The 19,886-nt window shown below is 37.1% G+C and overlaps 2 protein-coding genes and 1 long non-coding RNA gene across 3 annotated transcripts; 1 reads left to right on the top strand and 2 right to left on the bottom strand.

Moving 5' to 3' along the window:
* Positions 1 to 309: 309 nt before the first annotated feature.
* LOC119193654 (serine/threonine kinase SAD-1-like) lies at positions 310 to 15,758 on the bottom strand (the record flags this gene model as incomplete). Its single annotated transcript, XM_037447288.1, has 14 exons — positions 15,642 to 15,758; positions 14,915 to 15,065; positions 6,184 to 6,300; positions 5,879 to 5,977; positions 5,401 to 5,535; positions 5,057 to 5,121; positions 4,589 to 4,724; positions 3,847 to 3,920; positions 3,564 to 3,634; positions 3,305 to 3,370; positions 2,546 to 2,617; positions 1,845 to 1,943; positions 1,230 to 1,319; positions 310 to 432 (listed from the first exon to the last, which is right to left on the bottom strand). Coding segments are annotated over exons 2-14 (1,228 nt in total), but the record flags the coding sequence as incomplete, so codon positions are not given.
* LOC119193652 (kinesin-like protein KIF23) lies at positions 6,923 to 10,547 on the top strand. The gene has a single exon (XM_037447286.1). The coding sequence runs from the start codon at positions 7,093 to 7,095 to the stop codon at positions 9,679 to 9,681; it is 2,589 nt and encodes an 862-aa protein (XP_037303183.1). The 5' UTR covers positions 6,923 to 7,092; the 3' UTR covers positions 9,682 to 10,547.
* Positions 15,759 to 16,193: 435 nt separating the features above from the next.
* Positions 16,194 to 16,618, bottom strand: LOC119193653. The gene is made up of 2 exons (XR_005114014.1): positions 16,527 to 16,618; positions 16,194 to 16,267 (listed from the first exon to the last, which is right to left on the bottom strand). It is a non-coding gene; the product is annotated as an uncharacterized LOC119193653 (long non-coding RNA).
* Positions 16,619 to 19,886: the final 3,268 nt, after the last annotated feature.

Here is a 19,886-nt window from a genome sequence, read left to right as displayed (position 1 = left end):
GTTCACGTGGTAGGTTCCACCGCAATATCTATTTCTGTCAATCACCAGCGTGTATGCGCTGTTGTGCTCCGGTTTGAAGGACATTGTAGCTTGATTACTGGGCATTGTTAGACTTATCATCTTACGTCTCAGGTTGACGAGCGCAGTGGAGTAACACCTAGTACTAGTACTTTGTAATTTAAAGTTCTGTATGGTCATCAAGTCTTCTTTCTGTTTATGGGTTACATTGATAGTTGTTTTAGACAAGCGGCATGGTCGTCCTTTCAGCTGCAATCAAAAATATTAATAGTTATTTGTAGTAATACTAACTCTGCATTTTCCGCCGGTGGAAGCGCGGCGAGCCGAGGAAGGAGTTCTTGATGGTGGCGAGGCGCACGCGCCACGGCGCCGCCGCCCCGCCCGCGCCCACGCCGCCGGCGCCCACGCCCACGCCTGACACAAACCAATTAGACAAATAACTTCACAAAAACAAAATAATAACGGTAAGGGATCACCACGCACATGTTCGGCCATTTAATCCTGACATTTACGGATTAACCAAGAGAATGATACTGAGTTTCATGGATAAAGAGATTAGAGGTAAAGCGATACCTAGAAAATGGATTCAAAAAACAATCTCAGGTTTGAAGATTGAATATAGAAAATGGACTGTTTCGGTGGCGTAGTTTTATTCGTAAGTGGTACGAATACCACCGGCAAGCTTGCTAAGGTGCTGAGTTTGTATCCCGGGCCAAAAATAGTTGTGACCGGGTTTCCCATCTTAAAAATTCAGGGTTCAGCTCGGTGTCAGGAAGTTGGTGGTGTGATACCCCTGTGCCTCGGAAGGCACGTGAAGCCGTTTGTCCTGCGCCTGATCGCTCTCCGGTCAAGTCGGATTGCCGTCTCACCGAACTAGGAGAATGGAAGAACAGAGAGTGCCCTGTGTTACGCACATACTTGAGCACTATAATATATCCTGGCTGATCTCTGTTGATATTGATCGTTGGCCGAAATTGGGAAAGGATTCATGCAGTACCGTAGCTTGCCCTAGAAGAGCCGTATATCTATATTCGTTGGGTCGTTCGTAAGTTCGTCCGTATTATCTCCAGGGTAGTGCGAACTTTTGGGCACCCGCTTAGTTTAATGTATGGGCCCCAAAGCTCGAGGGCCCCGTATCACTGATACAGCTGTAGCTACGCCCCTGGATTCATGATTGTGTGGTTGTTACTCCAGTACTGGGTACAGTTTACCTGTTATAGTTCCAAGGTTGGGGAACAACGACGCCTGCGCGGGGGACTGCGTGGAGCTCGGAGGGCCGGGCAGTGACGACCTTTCGCGAACTGGAAACATAAGAAATATATTTAACCGACTTCGTAAAAAGAGGTTATCAATTGGTGTATTCTTTTAAAGTATAATTATAGTTCAAATATCTGATACTAAGTACAGTCAGCTACAAAAATACGTGAACAAAAGAACAAAAGTTTCATCTGTCCAGTCAAAATATTTTTATCCGAAGAACACACAATCACGTTCTTTTTTATCTCCAAAAGGGTAGGTAGAGGCGCAACTGGTGCGCCCACTTTCCGCAGTATGTATTCTGACCCATAATGAGACAGGGGCCGAGTCTATCGCAAAATCAGACACAAATTTCAGATTCAAAGCTGATACTGAGTAAAAAAACCCCATATCTATTTGCCCGACCCGCCCGGGCATCGAACCCGAGACCTCAGCACTGCAGATGTAATACAACTACACCACCAAGGCAGTCAAAGAATAAAACTCAACTTCTCATAATTAAATTATCGTCCCTTTGAATGAGCGATTCGATTTTGTCTGTATATGAAAAAAAAAAAAAAATGTATTACCTCTATGTGATTGCGAAGGACTATGAGGTCTGGCAGCCACTGAGGTTCCCATTATGGGAGCTTCGTTTATAATAATCACGGCTTCCCCTGGCTCCCCACCTAGAACAGGAATGGTCAATACAGATTCTGGAACACAATTTTCTTATCACTAGGATGGCCAGAAGTAGACAAGTTGTAATTGGTATCCTTAATTCTAGTTATAAGGGTGACCTAAGTTTACCCACTACGGAATACCAAAAAGGGTGATGATGATTTTAAGTTCTATGAATTTTTCTGTTTCAGAAACAGCTTCCACATACTTAATCCTCAATTTTTTTCATAATGCCCAGTTATATCTCTGGCTAGAATTTCCTTCAAACCAGAACACAAATGCACACTGCTAGGTGGTGGAAATAGACATTGACAAACGAAAAAAACTCCTGTTGCCTGGTCTCAGAATTGAACCTATACCTGCCTATTCCACAACAGATTTACTCTACCATTAGGCCAAAGGTATATATTTATATGACGTAGATTTTATATTTTTAATTAATTCAGTCTTCTTTGTTAATGTTCTTCACTACCTTCTCTCGTTGTGTACACCTACCTATTTAGTCTCTGCACCACCTAAACGTTGACTGGTAGAGAATTCCTTCGGCATTAAATCCGCCTTTATACTCTTTGTATATAAAGTGAAATAAAATAAAATATGAATTACTTACTAATATTCAAGCTGATGGTAGGCCCTGTAGAGTTCGCTCTTTGGTGATGATGTTCTCGAACTGATGGAGAGGCTAAAACAAAACGCCATAAATGTAAAATACATAACACACCTACATATAACAATATCAGCTCTGTATTATATACTGTCCCACTGCTGGGCACGGGCCTCTACTGCTAAGAAGGATTAGGTTTTAATTCACCACGCTGGTCTATAGCAGACTTCACATACCCATGAAATTCTTAGAGAACTACTCATGTTTGCAGTTTTCCTCACGTTTACCTTTACCGATAAAGCAAGCGATAATTCATAAAGAATACACACATAATTTAGAAAAGCCTTTGGGTTTTGAACCTGCGGAGATTCGTCTTAGCAGTCCGTTCCAGTCTCAACTAGGCTATCACCAATTCTTAGCTGCCTTTCACACCATAATATTTTAAGGGGTTGTAAAGATGTCCTTTTTATTCGTATTAAACAAATTACAAATTAAATCAATCAACCTTATCTTACTTCTTGATTTTTATATCCCATAAAAAACTCACGTTTTGCTTATCATAATATGTAAAATCTGCATCAAAATCCGTTCAGTAATTCGAACAAATGGACAGCCGACAGAAATATTATACAGATGTAAACAGTCAATCCCAAAAGGATATACTTAGCCATACATTGAGAGCTATACGTTTCATGTAAATGTGTAAACGAAAATTTAGTTTTATAAACACTTAATTGACGTTGACTGTACATAATTATAGCTTACCTAAAGGCGATCCTGGTGTTGCCGGCGTACCGCCTAAAGACGACACTCGATGCGGAGTGTGACCTGCTGAAAATTTAACATCATTTTATTGATAGACCATAACGCACAGTAATATTATAGCAGTAGACCCCAAAATTGTGAGAGGGTGGTACCGGAAAACATGAACGGGGCATAAAAACTGACTGAGAGCTCCCCAGCAGCATTATTATTTTAGGTGTGTTCTAGGTATCCTAATTAATAAATAAAGTGGAGAACTTACGTGATTTGCCAGGCGGGCTGGCAGACAGCTGCGGTGAGCTGCGACCCTCGGTGCGGCGGCTGGACGAAGACCTGGAGCAGAAAAGGCGGTCACTAACACCCTTATTTACGAACAACACTATGACTACTGTGTGTCTGCCATTTCATAGTTTTCTTTGGCTTTGTTTATTTGACAACCTGAAGTAAAGTTGTATCTCAATATTAGCCAATCACAGCGCTGATATACCTACGTACTGCGAAGGCTAGCCTGCTGCAAGCACATAAACATAGTTTGATGTCATTACCTGAATTGTGATCTTCGCGGCGTGATCGGAGACCCTTCGCTGATTTGGCCGAAGTGTGCTGATTGTCCGTTTACCTGAAATAGAAAATGGTACATGATTAATAATGTGCTTCGGCAAGGTAAGCTTAATGGTAAGCGGACAGGGTCTAGATTTCCGTCACAGACAAAGGAAACACAATTTTTTTTTGCCTCTCTTTTCGTCTTTGTATCATTTTTTTCTGTTTGGTATAATAAAGAATAATAAAAAAAAATTGCCTTCTGGGTTAGGTCTGTTCATAGTTTTTTTTTTTTTTGGGGGAACTGCCGTGGTGAACACCGGGGGTACCCTGCTAACGGTGTACAAGCGATCCCCCGGCTTAGCAACCACGGCAGCCCCATGATGAGTTGGTGAGCCCTACCGCTATCACTGCAGGCTCGGTAGCCTGCAGCTAGACGGTCTTAGGGCCTGGAAGGAAGAAGGGAGGGGATAGAGGGAAGGAAGAGAAGAGGAAGGAATAGGAGTTCTTAGGATGGTTGGAAGGAAGGGAAGGGAAATGTTCACGAACCCTTAGACAGACCTCAATGTGAATTTAGCAACCAAGAGGCATACGCACGAGCTGTGCGCCTAGGGTCGCGGCAAACGTGCCCCCGAGCATGGGCGTGCATTTGGTGTGGAGACGAAGCGCACAAGAATTGCCTCGGGGGGGTCTGTTCATAGTTAGAGTTCGGGTGTATGTGTGTGTGTGTGTGTGTGTGTGTGTTACCCGGCAGGTGTCGAGGCGCTTGCGCGGCGGGTCGGCGGGGGCGGCGGGCGCGGGCGGGCGCGGCTCGTCGTCGCGCGCCGGCCGCCGCCGCTTGCGCTCCAGCAGCAGGAAGTAGATCACCTTCTCAGTGTTGTGGCTGCAAACGAGGCATGGGCAAACAATTTAACACCATCATCCCCATAATGAATAATGGAGATTTAAGTTATGTCGTATTATTAATATGAGTCGTTTAATCCTCCAATATCTATAGGCGACAAAAATATTTGAACTTTTTGAATACTTGTTTTCGATGCGGATATCGAAGCCACGACCTTCCACTTGCCCGCTGTGTATTGTGTTTTATGGTGAAAATAAATAAATAATAATACAGACGAAAGATGTTGGGAAATTGAATCCTCAGTCTATCTAAACTTTTTAAAAACAAATATATTATATTTATAGTCGGTTTTAATATTTTTGAATACTCACTGCTGACTTAAAAGTTCCTGGACAAGTTTCTCCCGTTGCTTGAAGCAGCCCAAACTGCACATAGCCTGTAAGAAGACATAATTTGCTGTTAAGTTAATCCTGTGCTTTTATTATTGTAAAGTTTGCCAGACCTCCTTTACGTTTGAGATATATTTTGTCTATGGTCAATTAGTGTTTGTTGGTAAACGACATGTTGCTTTGAAATGAATATGGCGAAGGCATTAAACTTCTTATACAAATTCCAATACCTACAAAATTATTTTTATTTTTGTAGGTATGGAAAAACACATATAGAGGACTTGGCTTAATGAAGTCGGTCGTAAAATTGGGTAAAATTTGGTTACCTGCAAAACATCGGGATCCACGGCCTCGGCAGATGGCAGCACTCGAGTCTGCACCACTTCCATCATGGGTAACTCCTGTTCCAGCTCACCCCTGCCTCCCGCCGTTACCCACGGGTGTCTGGTAATTTCAGCCAGCTGGGATAGGAATTTACAATTATGATTTTTGCTTACATAATTACTTAGTTAATGCTTGTTGATACAACAATATAATGGACTTCCGACTTGCGATTTACCAATGCCAATCTAAATTTAAATTAAAACTACTCTTTGGAAAAGTACTTATCAAATACTAAAATGACAATGCGCTGGACAAAAAAACCGTTAAATATAATAATATTTTCAAAGAGCTTACTTAAAAATATCACTATGCGCTGAAAGATGGCGCTATTATATAAAGTCATAAGTTATCGTTTTGGACAACTTAGGTGTATATTTATTTTACGACTAATTTGTTGAAAAGAAATTATATATTAGTCACCGTCATTCGTTTTTCGGGGTTTACTTCGATCATGCCTCGAAGCAGCTGTTGGCAGTCTGGCGGAACAAAATGCGGCACGTGAAACACGCCGCGTTTTACCTGAAATTGAACTCACGTAATTTATATGAGTTTATACAAATTCAACGAAGTTTTATCATTATATTAATAATATCACAATCGATTATAATATTTTTAAAATTTAAATTCAGCGTTATCCGTCCTTTAAAAATAATATCAACAATTATTTTGCTAGTTCCCACTAGATGGCGCATCATAAGGAGATTATTTCAAAAATATTTCTTTACCTTTTCAAGTAATTGACGCAAATTATCGTCGTCAAAAGGCAATGCACCGACGAGTAATGCATACAGGATTACTCCACAAGACCACACGTCCGCCCGTCGACCATCATATTTTTCACCCTGCAAAATAGAATTAATTGAAATTATGTTCCAAAACAGTATAATAAGAATGATTTGTAAAATACCCATTTTAAAATTATAATCATAAGATAATAATATTAAGTATGAAATTTAAATTATAAACAATTCCTATAGGTGTGAGAAACGGAACGTTTCTGTGACAGTTGGAATTTGGAACGTTAAAGTAAAGTGTTGCCTGTCTATTAGAAATTCCGATAAATTATGGACAAATAAATTTGACCACGTTGTTCCATGTAGATGGTAATATTTCCATTTCTAAATTGATATAAAACTTTCGGTATTTTCTATTTACTGTGATTTATTATAGCAATAAATTATAATTTTTAAATGTATGGATTTCTTAATTACTAATCATCTAAAGATATTATGTTGTGTATGTTATATTATGTTTTCGACGAGTTAACTAAAGTTAAACTTAATAATTTTTTTATATTAAAATTATAGTCATATTTCTTAGGCATTATATATATATTTTAATTATTCGGTAAATTTTGTAGCGCCTGGTATCATTAAAATGTCAACATTTTCATGGACGGGTAGGTACAATACGATCAAATCAAGATGGTGTAAACCGTCAGCCGTTACATGAAACAACACTACATATCTTAGCGACTTAGAAAGAGATACAAATATCATTGTGGTTATATGGTCTATCGTCGTATATTATTGATAATTCATAAACGACCGTTGCTTTGATTTGACGAAATCCGTTGAAAAGTAAAAACGCGAAAAACTCAATACGAAGTGAATGTGAGTGAAAAATACGACAAAATGAAGTCTGCGAAATCGAAACAAAAGTTAAACGATATGCGGACGCCGGCGCGGAGTAGACAAAACCTCGCGCAAGACCGAGATCCTGTGCAAGTATACTGCCGCCTTCGACCCATGCAAAGAGACTCCGATTTACCATGTATGAAGATCGTGTCCCCAACCACGGTGCTCCTGACGCCTCCAGTTACGGCATTCAGCTACAGAAACGAGAGCAACAAAACCATGAAGTATATATTCAAAGAGGTTTTCCCGCCCGAAACATCGCAGCAAGAAGTGTTCGATAAAGTCGCACAGCCCTTGGTAGAGGGCTTGGTGAAAGGTAAAAATGGTCTTCTATTTACTTATGGTGTTACGGGAAGCGGCAAAACATTTACAATGACCGGAGAACCGCAAAACTGCGGGATATTACCTCGCTGCTTGAACATAATTTTTAAGACGATCAATGACTACCAGGCACCTAAATACGTGTTCAAACCTGACAAAATGAACATGTTTGACATCGCCACTGAAGCGGAGGCCATGTTAGAAAGGCAGCAGGAGTTGCACAAATTTAAATCGAATAGGAAAAACAATTCGAACCCTGATTTAGCTATGTCGTCATCTGACGTAACTAAAGTTGAGGGTATCAATGAAGACAACCAGTATGCAGTGTTTGTAACTTATGTAGAAGTTTATAATAACTGTGTCTATGATTTACTTGAAGATAGCGCCCTCGAGCAAAAACACTTCCCTGTAAAACTTATAAGAGAAGACGGGGCACGGAACATGTATGTCCATGGAGTTACCGAGATTGAAATCAAATCAGCGGAGGATGCTTTTGATGCTTTCTACATGGGCTTGAAAAGGAAACGCATGGCCCATACCACATTGAATGCGGAATCTTCTAGAAGTCATTCCGTATTTACTATTCGATTGGTGCAGGCACCATTAGACGAGACAGGAGAAACTGTGATTCACAACAAAAAGTTCCTTTGCATTAGCCAATTAAGCTTAGTTGATTTAGCTGGTAGTGAGAGAACAAACAGAACAAAAAATACTGGGCAGAGGTTAAAGGAAGCTGGTAACATAAACAAGTCCTTAATGACCCTGAGAACTTGTCTTGAAGCTCTAAGAGAGAACCAGATTAACGGGACATCTAATATGGTACCATACAGAGAGTCTAAAATTACTTTACTTTTCAAAAACTTCTTTGAAGGGGAAGGTCAGGTCCGGATGATTATTTGCGCTAATCCAAGAGCTGAAGACTACGATGAGACCCTTCAAGTAATGAGGTTTGCAGAAATGGCAGCAGAAGTTGAGGTTGCCAAGGCCCAAGTGGTCGACATTGGTGCTACTATTGGTCTTACATCAGGCCGTCGTAAGGCCAACAGACTCTTCAACATAGCTAGGGAGAACATTGCCAGACCTGAAGCTAAAGACCTGGAGCTAGACCTAGGTTTGGTCTACAGCTTGGGACCTGACTTCCCAAGTCTAGAACTGAACAGTTCTCAAGCAGCACACATTATCAAAGAATTAATGGCACATTTGGAAATGAGGATTAGTCGCAGAGAAGCTTTGAAAAGAAGCAAAGCCATAAAAGATGAAAGATTAAGATCAGAGTTACTAGAGTTAGAGAAAGAATCTTTAGAAGTACGAAGTGAGAATGCTTCTCTGAGGGGACAATTAGCTGCAGCAGAAAGAAGAGTTAAAGCTTTAGAAGAGAGGTTAACAGCCACAGAAAATGCTTCCCTTTCCCACCAGAGAAAATTGAATGAAATGACTGAGTATACATCTTCTCTCAAAAGAGAATTGCAAGAGAAAGACTTGATGTTAAGCCAAAACAAACTAGATAAAGAAAAGCAAAAGAAGATTCTAGAACGAAAGTACAATCATAAGATTGCAGCTGAACACGAGAAAGCTAGGGAAATCAATTCCGAGAAGGAAAGACTCCGGAATGCTATAGAAGAAAAGGAGAACAGACTGCGTATTATAGCAGAAGCATTGAATGACAGAGGTGATATTGTAGATTCATACCAAAAAACAGACATGGCTGCTCAAACTGGAAGAGAGTTTACTCCGGGATCTACACCTCGAGCATTACCTGCCCATCTATTAACTCCCTTTAGTTCAGTACCCCAAACAAGAGAGACTCCTACTTCTTCGCGTAGAGGCATCGCTGTAGCCAACCCTCGACACCGAAGGTCCTTGTCGGCTGATGGTAGAGGATGGGTAGAACACGCCCCCAACAACTTAGTACCTATGGGCACTGTGTTAAAGCCCAGCATTGTTAACAGTAAAGTTGTCAATAAATTGAAAACTGTGAAAGACATTACCAATTCGAAAACATCTAAGTATTGCCTCATATCTCAAGAACAGGATACTGATGGGGAGTTAGAAACAAAACTTTATAAAGGTGACGTCATCCCCACTTGTGGAGGGGGTGCTCAGGTCATTTTTAATGATGTAGAAATGATGACCCAGTTCTCACCTACTCGTGAATCTCAATCTAATAGGTCTAACAGGCAGTCTGGGACTACCTGTGCAAGGCATTCAGGAAAAGGAGGGATACTGCCTGTTCCCCCGCCCACAGACACCGTCAAATACCAGTAAAAAGCAGAGAGTAGATGATGATTAAGGTGAGAATATTTCTATAAGGTTTTGTAAAGGCTAAGTTCTGCTGATGCTACAATATTGGTCTGTAAACTGCCTTATTCATAACACTTATTGTTGGCTCACTATTACAAGGTTCTATGTTATACTTTTAACACAAATTGAATTATACATACATCTATATCACATGACTCTGTCTTATCATATAAAAAATTTCAATAATTCTGAATAATACATAAAAGAGGAACCATGAATTATAGTATTCAAATATAAAATTAATTTCTCTGATAAATGGATATTAAAACATTGGGCTTAAGATGGTGAGCCAACTTTGTAACAATACTTATCTTTGATATGTTTGTCAATTTCTATCTCAGGTTATTTAGCCAATGGTAATAAACCTATTGAATTAGTATCAGAAAATACTGCCTGTTAGGCTTTTGAGGTCCATAGTTTGATTCCCATTTGAATAAATAAAATGGTTATTAGTTTGAGAGTCAATTTGATCTGAGTAAGAATTACTGTCCAAAATAGAGAAATATTAGCCAACTTTTCATGGGTTAGTAATAAACTCTGAAGGCTGCACTATTTACAGATACTTGCACCAACAAAGGAAATTTGTTGTATGTTGCAAAAACTATTGATGAAAAAATATATAAATTTCATATACAATGTTTGTATAAAACTTCAAATAATTTAAACAAGTACATCATATTTTCTAAGCTGTCATTATTTCCAAACTTTTTGTATTTTTGTCTCTTCTATTTTACTTATTTATCTTTTCATTCAAAATTATAATAACTTTAACTTGAGACTTGACTTTGAAGTTAAGCTGTGTCTTTATGATTTTTATTTGAATATATTTGTAAATACTCTATTTTTTAACCTACTTCCAAAAAAAAGGGAGGAGGTTCTCAATTCAACTGTTTTTATATTTATTACCTCAGAACTTTCGTCTTAACTATTATGCATACATGAGATTGACAAGCAAATCAATAGCTATATATTGTTACTAAAAATTAATAAGGAAATAGTATTTATGGAGCTGATTCAACAAGTTACTAGGTCTTTTTTTGTTATTCATTTGTTTCGTGTGCTGATCTTATAGATTGTATCAAATTATTGTGTTAGTATTGTCTCTACTAAGTAACTGGGCGAAAATGATTTCGCTAAGCTTTTTGATAATTTATATCTTTAAAATTTATTTAATTATCACTCTTTGTTAAAATAATTCATGATTATGTTGTAAATTGTAATTTTCTTATTTGGCTAATATAAGTTAATATAAATTCTCTTGACATTGACTGGGTAAATAAAATTCAACATTAACTATGAAGTACGTACTTGCGTCGTAAATATGATAAATAGATTAAGATTCCTTTACTCTGGTAGTTTAAAACCATTTTTAAAGTTAAAGGAGCATTGGATTACCAAAAAATGAAGTAGTCAATTATTTATAAAAAAATCCCTCAATTGACAATCTCCTTCGTTCAACTTGAATATTTACAAGTAATTGAGAAGCAAATGATATTTTCTAATGTTCCTTGCAAATATTTTTAAATGGTTTAAAACAACCCACACTTAAATATTTTGTGATTTTTGTTCCATACCTTTTGACTGTGATCGTAAAAAAATTGCTCACGAAAAGTACATCCCATTTTTTGTAATATTAGTTTTAATACTAACGACATTTCACATAAGATCTGACATTTCTAGCATAGTTTTGTTTTATAGTAATTGTGATTTAGAAATAATATTCCATGGCATTACTCAGTTGCGTGAGTTTTTTGCGTGGTTATCATTGTTTGATCTATTTCTGCCTTCAAGCAGTGTTATACTTCAAACACTGGTGTTTCAATTTGAGACATTAGACTTCAAAAACCGTGTTTGGTTTTTTAAACCTTATTACCTAATGATTTGGGGTGACCTGTGCAGTACAGGCCCAAATAATAGATAGTCAGGTATATTTCAAGTCTAGAGTTGCTACTGTTAATGGCATTCCATTGTCTAGCTTTATAAAAATACTCAATGTAATAATTATATTATACATGTAATAGGGAACATAATTTATATCCAAAATCTGATGTCTCAAATTGAAACATACAATAAGGTTTTTTTTTTGTTAAAATAAGTCAAATTGCATACAATATTTTGTTTAACAAAAAACCAGAGCCCAACAATTAAAATCTATCAAACCAATGCAGCTGACAGCAACTAGCTACAACACATTTTTTTTGGGTGACATTGTTGTTAAATATTGGAACATGTTTTACTAATGCAACATGAAAAATATCTTTCATTTGAACTTTTTTTTGTCTACAATAGAATAATGTTGCCATATTTATATGGTATATAAAGTACTTAATAATGGTCTGGAGGTGGGTAGGATAACTCTAGATTAACTCTATGTATAGTAATTAAATAGAAGCTTGTGGAAGTGTATTAAAAATACCTTACTAGTACACTTTATTGTTTTATTTATTTTTATGTATAAACTGAGAGTCCTAAAATTAAAGAAATATATGATTTAATACTATACTTCATTACTATACTCATAAACAAATATATCTAAACTATGATACCAAAATAAAAGTTCTTTATAAAGGCCGCATAAATTACTTCCTTTGTCATAGCGCCGTTTAAAATGAAATAAAACCATCTAACCCGGTGTAATCAAATTATGTGTTTCCGTTTTGATTAGAAGATCCGGTCGGTGTAGTTCTGAACGCGAGTTAAGTTAATTAAGTGGACACCGCCAACAAGATTTTCACTCACTGTTTCCTATTTATGTCTTAGTAGTATAGCAAGGTTCGAAACGAAGAGTTTGCATTACATAATCTATTTACTTCGTTAACATTACATTCGAGATTTAAATCCTTAGAAAATTACATGACCCTCGAGTTATAAGAGTACCTATGTACTTTGAATACCTATACAGCAATGTAGGCGTTCCCTTCTCAGTGTAGTCTCTATGATCTAATGGCAATGTGAATTGGGAAATCCTATTAGGTATTTAAGGTTTTTTATTAATGCCATCATGGAGATGGAGACTGGTTTTGAGTGTTTTCGTGCTACGAAGGGAAAGCGGGTAGAAAATGTATAAGATAAATAAAACGATCATGCGGCCAGTAATTTGTTGTTCTAGCATTCTGAATAGCCTGTAAACATGATTATATTGCTCCATGCTATAATGCTCCAATAGTCTAAAACTAATATATTCCCATTACAGTCACTGTATAACTTTCTTTAGAGAGTTAACCTGCGTAAAGGTATAGCTAAGTTTATGTATTGTAAATTTATGTAGTCACATTGCTTTGATCCAAGACCGTAAATCGGCGGCGCTGTTTCAAAACGAAGAAGTGTTGATGTTTTTTTTATTTCTTTTGACTAAATGGCGATCTGATTTTATAGTCTCTTTTTGTTTTGTATCTGTTATGACTCGACATTGGCAAAATCACCGATAGATAAACGTTGGTAGCCATATAAAAGAAGAGAACGAAGAAACGCAATTTATCATTCAGTAACAATTTGTGTGTAACTAAAGAACTGAAAACAATATAATCTCGTAAGCGAGGCCCGCGCAAATGGCCCTTCATAAGTGGTGGCAATTGTTTCGCTGGCCACCAATCTAGTTGTTGACCTCAGACGACCGGCCGAGTCGCTATCAGCAATGTACTATAATTTATATTGTTATGATCTTTAACAAGTTAATGTTGTCTTTCAAATAATATAGTTACAGGAAGAAAGCGACAAGATGATGATTAGATAAATGTTGTTTTATGTTTATTTTTAGACTAGTATATATTCTCCCGCATATTGTAAAGTAAAATTAAGATTACCATCAGGTTTTACTGATGGTAGGTCTCTCATATGTGAGAGTCCGCCTGGGTACCACTGCAATGTCTATTTCTGCCGCCAAGTAGCAGTGTGTAGTCACTGTTGTTTTCCGATTTGAAGGACATTGTAGCCGGTGTAATTACAGGACATAATAAGACCTAACATCTCATTCTCAGGATGGCGACCGCAGTGGAATACCAACAATACTTTGTATTTCAAAGTGAGGGATGGTGCTTCTACTATTTATATGAGGTCGAATCGCTTACCATCAGGCGAACAAAAAAAAAATTCACGTGACACGTTCCGTCTAGCTATACAATCAAGTAAAATCTATTCAGTCTGGTATCTTTCTATGATTGATGTTAAATTACGTGTGTAATCAGTGGTTTTTTTTTAATGTAACTCGGCAAACGGGTCCATTGCACCTGATCTTAAGCGAAGTAAAGCAGAAAGCTCAATGAAAGTGCCGATTCGCAAAAAATAGCAACATCCCCAGACAGTCGGCACAGTCATGCCGGCCTGCATAATTGCTTCTTTAAGTTCCGTTTGAAATTTAATGTCCAAATGTGATTAGCGCAATGCAGTGTTCTAGTACTTTCTATTGTCCCGAGACATTGTTACTGCTATAAAAGTTGACTTGCCAAAAACGATTGAGCCGCTCGTCTTGCCATTTAGTAATAAAAAACTGACCGTTACAATATACGCACTTCGGGCCCCTCGAATTACATCTATACATCAATTGCGGTCACTTACAACAAAGTAAATGTTTCCGGACCAGACTTCTAAGGGCATTCAGGTCTGTGCCGAGGCAATTGTCCCGTCGTGGGAAAGCTATTTTAAGCAATATTGCTTATGTAAACAAAGCATGTAGATTATAACCAATTTGGGAAATAAAACGTCTTTCTCTGAATATTTCTGGACAGTTGCTTATGTTTTCACGAATGTTAGACATTGATATGTAATGCGAAAATTTTGTACATAAATTCAACAATTTTGTATAACTATAAATTGATATTGTAATTGACTTCGGACGATCAACACCTCAGTCGCCCCCCTGAATATGAAGACAGCAAAGTGTTCGAAACGTCAGAAGAAAATAATTATATAAAAATCGCGATAAAATTCGGAAAATAGTTTTATTTAAATTTATGTCATATTCCTACTAGATAAGTTTGAATGTCTTTTAGTAAAAACTTAAATCCTCTGCTATTCCGTCCCTTTAAGTATAAGCTATTAGCAACTTTTTGTAGTGTAATTTAAGGCTTATTCCCACTATCTGTTTTGTTTTAAATACCGCTCTCCTTATGATGTTACTCCTACATAATACATAAATAGCACGGTGTAATTCTGATCTTGTGGAACATATTTAATTAATAGGTAGGTACTAGGTACATACCCTAATGACTTCTGGGCAAGCATAATGTGGACTCCCGCAAGAGGTCTCGAGCAGTGAGCCCGCAGGTTGAAGGGAGGCCATGCCGAAATCTGCTATTTTTATATTATTCCTCTCGTCTAGCAACAGATTTTCTGGCTTGAGGTCTCTGTGGCTGAAAGGAAAAAAAAGTATTAAATTAAAATAACAATAGTACAGCCATTGGTCATTCATTATAGAGTATAAGTTATGGGCATTGGCAAATTATAAATACTTTCCGGTTATATAACAACTTTTTATAAGTATAGGGACATCAGCTGCGAATGATGATTGATGACTTTACAAGCGGACGAAGCCGCGAGCAACACCTAGTTAAAGATATTTTATTTTGTCCTAGCGAAGGATTCGAACTCATAGGGATCCTAGTGTGCCTTTCGATTCTTGAACACTTCGCTCAGAATGCGTGCAAATATCTTTACCAATTGCAGTTTTGTATAAGATTTTTCCGTTACTTTTAAGATTTAATTTTATTCGCGTAACAATGCCATCTTTTGGGCTTTCATGTAACCATCTGACCAAATTACACGGTTTAAAGTTTATATCCATTTACGTTAGATGTCAGTTAAAAGTAAAAATAATAATAGTGTTGAATAGTTTTTAAATTGTTACCAAAAGTCCACCAGGATAGTGTTACCTGACATTAATGGTGTTAAACAATACAAATACTATTGGAATATAAACAAAATCTTACCAAATAGAATGACTATGGCAAAAGTCCAAAGCGGATATGATTTGCCTAAAGAAACGCCTCGCTTCTTTAGGAGTTAGCCGACCTTTCTTCACTAAGTAATCGAAGAGTTCTCCACCACTCACGTGTTCAAGTACTAAATACCTGAAAATAAAAATATCGTTAAAGAGCCATCTAGTAGCACAAGGACAAAACTAAATAATTGGAAAAAAAAATAGGGACAAAAAGAAACACACATCATGCATTTATCCCCGAAAGAATAGGCCGAGGTGTAACTAGGGCATTCAAGTTTTGTTAAGTATGTTTTGTCCCATGACATGGTAGGAGGCGAGCCTATCGCCATTTGAGGCACAAATTTTAGATTCTCAGCTGCTAGTAAGCAGAAAAATCCAAATATTACTGTGCATGAACTGGTATTCGAACCCAGGATCTCAGAGTAGTCGTCCTACCGCGCACGCAATGCAACTACCGCCACCGAAGCGGTGAATGACTAAGTACAACTTTAATTAATTACTGTGGTTGTGATAATAGTGTTCGTACTTACAAATATTTTTGTTTTCATACACATCGGATAGTCCGAGCACGTGTGGGTGTTCTATCAGTTTCATGATAGCTATCTCCCGTTCCACCTGAAAATTTGACGATCAAAATATTTCATTATTGTTACTTGTTGTTTTTATGGGATTCAAAATAATAAAAAAAATATTCAATTACTATAATTCCTCATTCATAGGTTTCTAAAGAAATAAAGTAAATAAATCAAGTTATAATTTATTATTTTCTTTACGACATCTATCGTCAGTATGACAAATTAAAATGTGTAATATTTCGCGCTATTTGACGGTAGATGGCACTATAAATACAAATTAACATATCGATGGAAATTACCTTCATCAACACTGACTCGCTCAATTTTTCTCTGTTTATGATCTTGATCGCCACTTTCTTCCCCGTAACACAATGAACGCCCAGTTTAACAAGACCTGAAATAAACAAATTATATAACAATTAGTTCTACTGCTTCCAGTAAGCCAAAACATAATATGTAGTCTTGGATTGTGAATTCTCAGACAAAAGAAGCCCGTGAAATTACTGGCCTTATACCACTTAAATGTCTTACGATGACAAGTTATGGAGTGCCTTTCATTCCAAGTTTTGAATGTCTATGCTTCGATTTACAAGCCGGGTTTTATAATTCTTTACATCTAGGCCTTGTATAGTAATAGGCAAATGATTCCATATTACGCTCCCTGTACAAATCTTTAGCCACATTAAAGTCCTGTAGAAACCGTCGATTTTTCGGACATACATAATAAAATCAGAACCCGGTGTGTCTGTATATACAAAAAGTTACAAAAAAGGAAAGGTATAACTAAAGAAGAATAATAAAATACAGAAAGATATAATATTTAGAATTATTTTCTGGTTTCTATTTTTTTAGCGCACATTTCCGAAATTAACTAACGAATTTTTATACATTGGCAAAGAGTAATTGGGAGTAGAGTGGGCTGTTTCATGAAAATCGGAAATCGGAAAAGTTATTGTCAATATTACAAATTTACGTTACTAATTTTATAAATGCGAAAAATTGTGAAGATGTTTAGACATTTAGATGTTTGTTAAAACTAAACGCAGAAACATCTTAGTAGATTTTGATAAAATGTAGCACACGGGTATACCATGTTCTGCTTAAGACTGACTACTTTTTATCGCGGTGTTTTGTTTCCATGGTAATTAATGTGACTTTTTTAATTTTTTTTAATAGATGGCGCTGGTGTCTTTCTGGTAGCGCTGTAATCGATACAGTGTTTTACGTAGGTAGTTTTATGGCGGGAAAGACTTTACAAGCGGACGAAGCCGCGAGCAACACCTAGTTAAAGATATTTGCAATTTCTTTAACACTTTTGTTTTAATCCTTCTACGCAGGCGGAGCTGGGCACAAGAAGCAAGTACAGCATAAGTAAGATTAGGTAGTCAAGGATTTAAGCGATCGATATCTTGACTCGAATATTATGTTTTTTTTATTACTTTATATGACGAGACGAGCTTACCGTTCGCCTGATGGTAAGCTATACGACCGCCCATAAACAGTAGAAAAATCATCCAACACCTTGAATTACAAAGTATTATTTGGTATTCCACTGCGCTCGCCATCCCGAGACATGAGATGTTAAGTCTTATCCAGTTGTTACACTGGCTAAAATGTCCTTCAAACCGGAACACAACAGTAGCTACACACTGCTGCTTGGCGGCAGAAATAGACATTGCAGTGGTATCAGGCGGACTCTCATATATATGAGAGACTTACCACCAGTGAAATTGTTTGTGGACATAGAGACAAATCAATAGATAGTCAATTTGTTGAGTGCATTGTGCACGTCGTATCATTTATTTAACGAAGCCTACATTGTAGAAAATCAATAACTATGTTTTAGAGAAACGGAACTAAATTGAAACAGCACCTTTTCTTTACTTTGTATTCCAGTTTAATGTACCTAGTTAGGTTATGCGTGTGTTAACATGCTTTTAAGAGCATATTATAGCAGTTCTTTTTTACGGAAATGACAAATCGACCTCACTGTACCAGTTACTAAGTGAGTTGAATTCAGATAGAATATTATCAGGTATTAAGTCGGTAGAATTTTGATAGAATGTCAACTGACGAGAGACGATTAGATACCCTACGCCAGTCGATACAATTATGCCGGCCAGATTGAAAGATAGCTACAGGCTGATCTTGGAACATGATGCGTGTCAGTATAGCGGATTTTACACCTTGTGTAATGTGTACGGTGGTCGCTATTTCTCTGTAGGACTTATTCTTCAGCCAATAGTGTCAGAAGACCTCATAAGACTTGATCAGGGAATCAAACCTAGAAGCCAGAAAATCACGATCAAAAACTCGTTTAACCACTACGCCAAGGAGGCGAGACCAAAGAATCTTGAACTATAGAGACAGACCAGACAGTTCGTTTTGTAACTCCTACATAAATTTAAATGTAGGTAACTTATATATACCTTCAAGGATTCCTTAAATTAGATTCGTAAATATCAAGTTCGATACCAAGAAATGCTAATTTAAAAAGAAAACTTCTATGTTATTAAACAAATTTAGCGCGAAATCAGCGCGTTAAATTACACACCTTTTCCGTACTCATGGTAATTCTATAGAGATGTTACAACACTATATAATATTATGCTATATCACTGACTCATCTATTTTATAAAGGTTTGAGGCAATAGTTTAGTATGTTGGTTTATAAGGAAGATTGCCATGGTAAATAGAGCTCTAGAGCACATAAGATATGCATCTTTTTACAAACTCGGAACCAAAGAAATGGGATTTGGTATTCAAACACTTGAGTAACTATTTTATTTACGTGTACAGAAATTATACCTTACTTCTTCGTGTAGTCTACACGGAACACGAAGTATTCGCGATGAAAAAATAAAGACAACAAATACAATCTTAGGCGACTTGAGTGCATCTCATCTCTGTTATACAGCTTAGACTTTTAACAACTATATTTATGTTGCTTGAAAGGAAATAGAATCCAGAACTTCAAGATCAACAACCCCAATACGCCACTACGTAAGATTATACATAGTGACATCAAAGTAATTGACGCCATATTTTCCTCCGGGAAATTTAAATTTCATCCTAAAGACAGGACGAGGGCGCTCAACGTCAGAGTGTTTTATTCCGCCCTAGTTCTTGAACGAGGCGGTTGTTACGAAATATTTTTAGATGTTTGGTTAATGGTTTATTAGGGACACCAAGTTTTGAATAAGTAAGTGACCTGATAGTGGGTTTTCCATGAACTGCCTTAAGAAACAATTTGTGGTCGGCTTACCATCATCAGAGGGATAGCAAAATTTAGATCGAAAACGGATGTAATAATAATTACAGATATTATTCTCTACATCCAAACTTACAAATTCTAACGATTTATAATTTATATTCATTGTTAATTACTTTTATATTAAAACACGGAGTCCACCAGCAACACTGACAAAATGTAAATAAATTATAAGTCAGATTCCTCTTCATCTTTGAAGAGCTTCATACCCAACATCCTGTGTACTATTGTACATTCAAGAGATATAGGATACAAGGCTTGTCCGGCCTCTGGCAATCTCACAAACACGAAACGCAACGACAAAACTGCCACTTTCACTTTGCAATTGATATCTTAGAAGGCAATTCATATGCCTTCCTTCCATACAAGTCGAGACATTATATTTTTT

This window comes from Manduca sexta, unplaced genomic scaffold (genome assembly GCF_014839805.1).
Source record: "Manduca sexta isolate Smith_Timp_Sample1 unplaced genomic scaffold, JHU_Msex_v1.0 HiC_scaffold_850, whole genome shotgun sequence".
NCBI classification, from domain to species: Eukaryota; Metazoa; Arthropoda; class Insecta; order Lepidoptera; family Sphingidae; genus Manduca; species Manduca sexta.
The sequence above is the reverse complement of the archived record's forward strand: the minus strand, read 5'-3'. Positions and strand labels throughout refer to the sequence as shown.

Bases quoted from the DNA above. Each gene is read 5' to 3' on its own strand.
- LOC119193652 (XM_037447286.1), top strand. From the start codon at position 7,093: ATGAAGTCTGCGAAATCGAAACAAAAGTTAAACGATATGCGGACGCCG.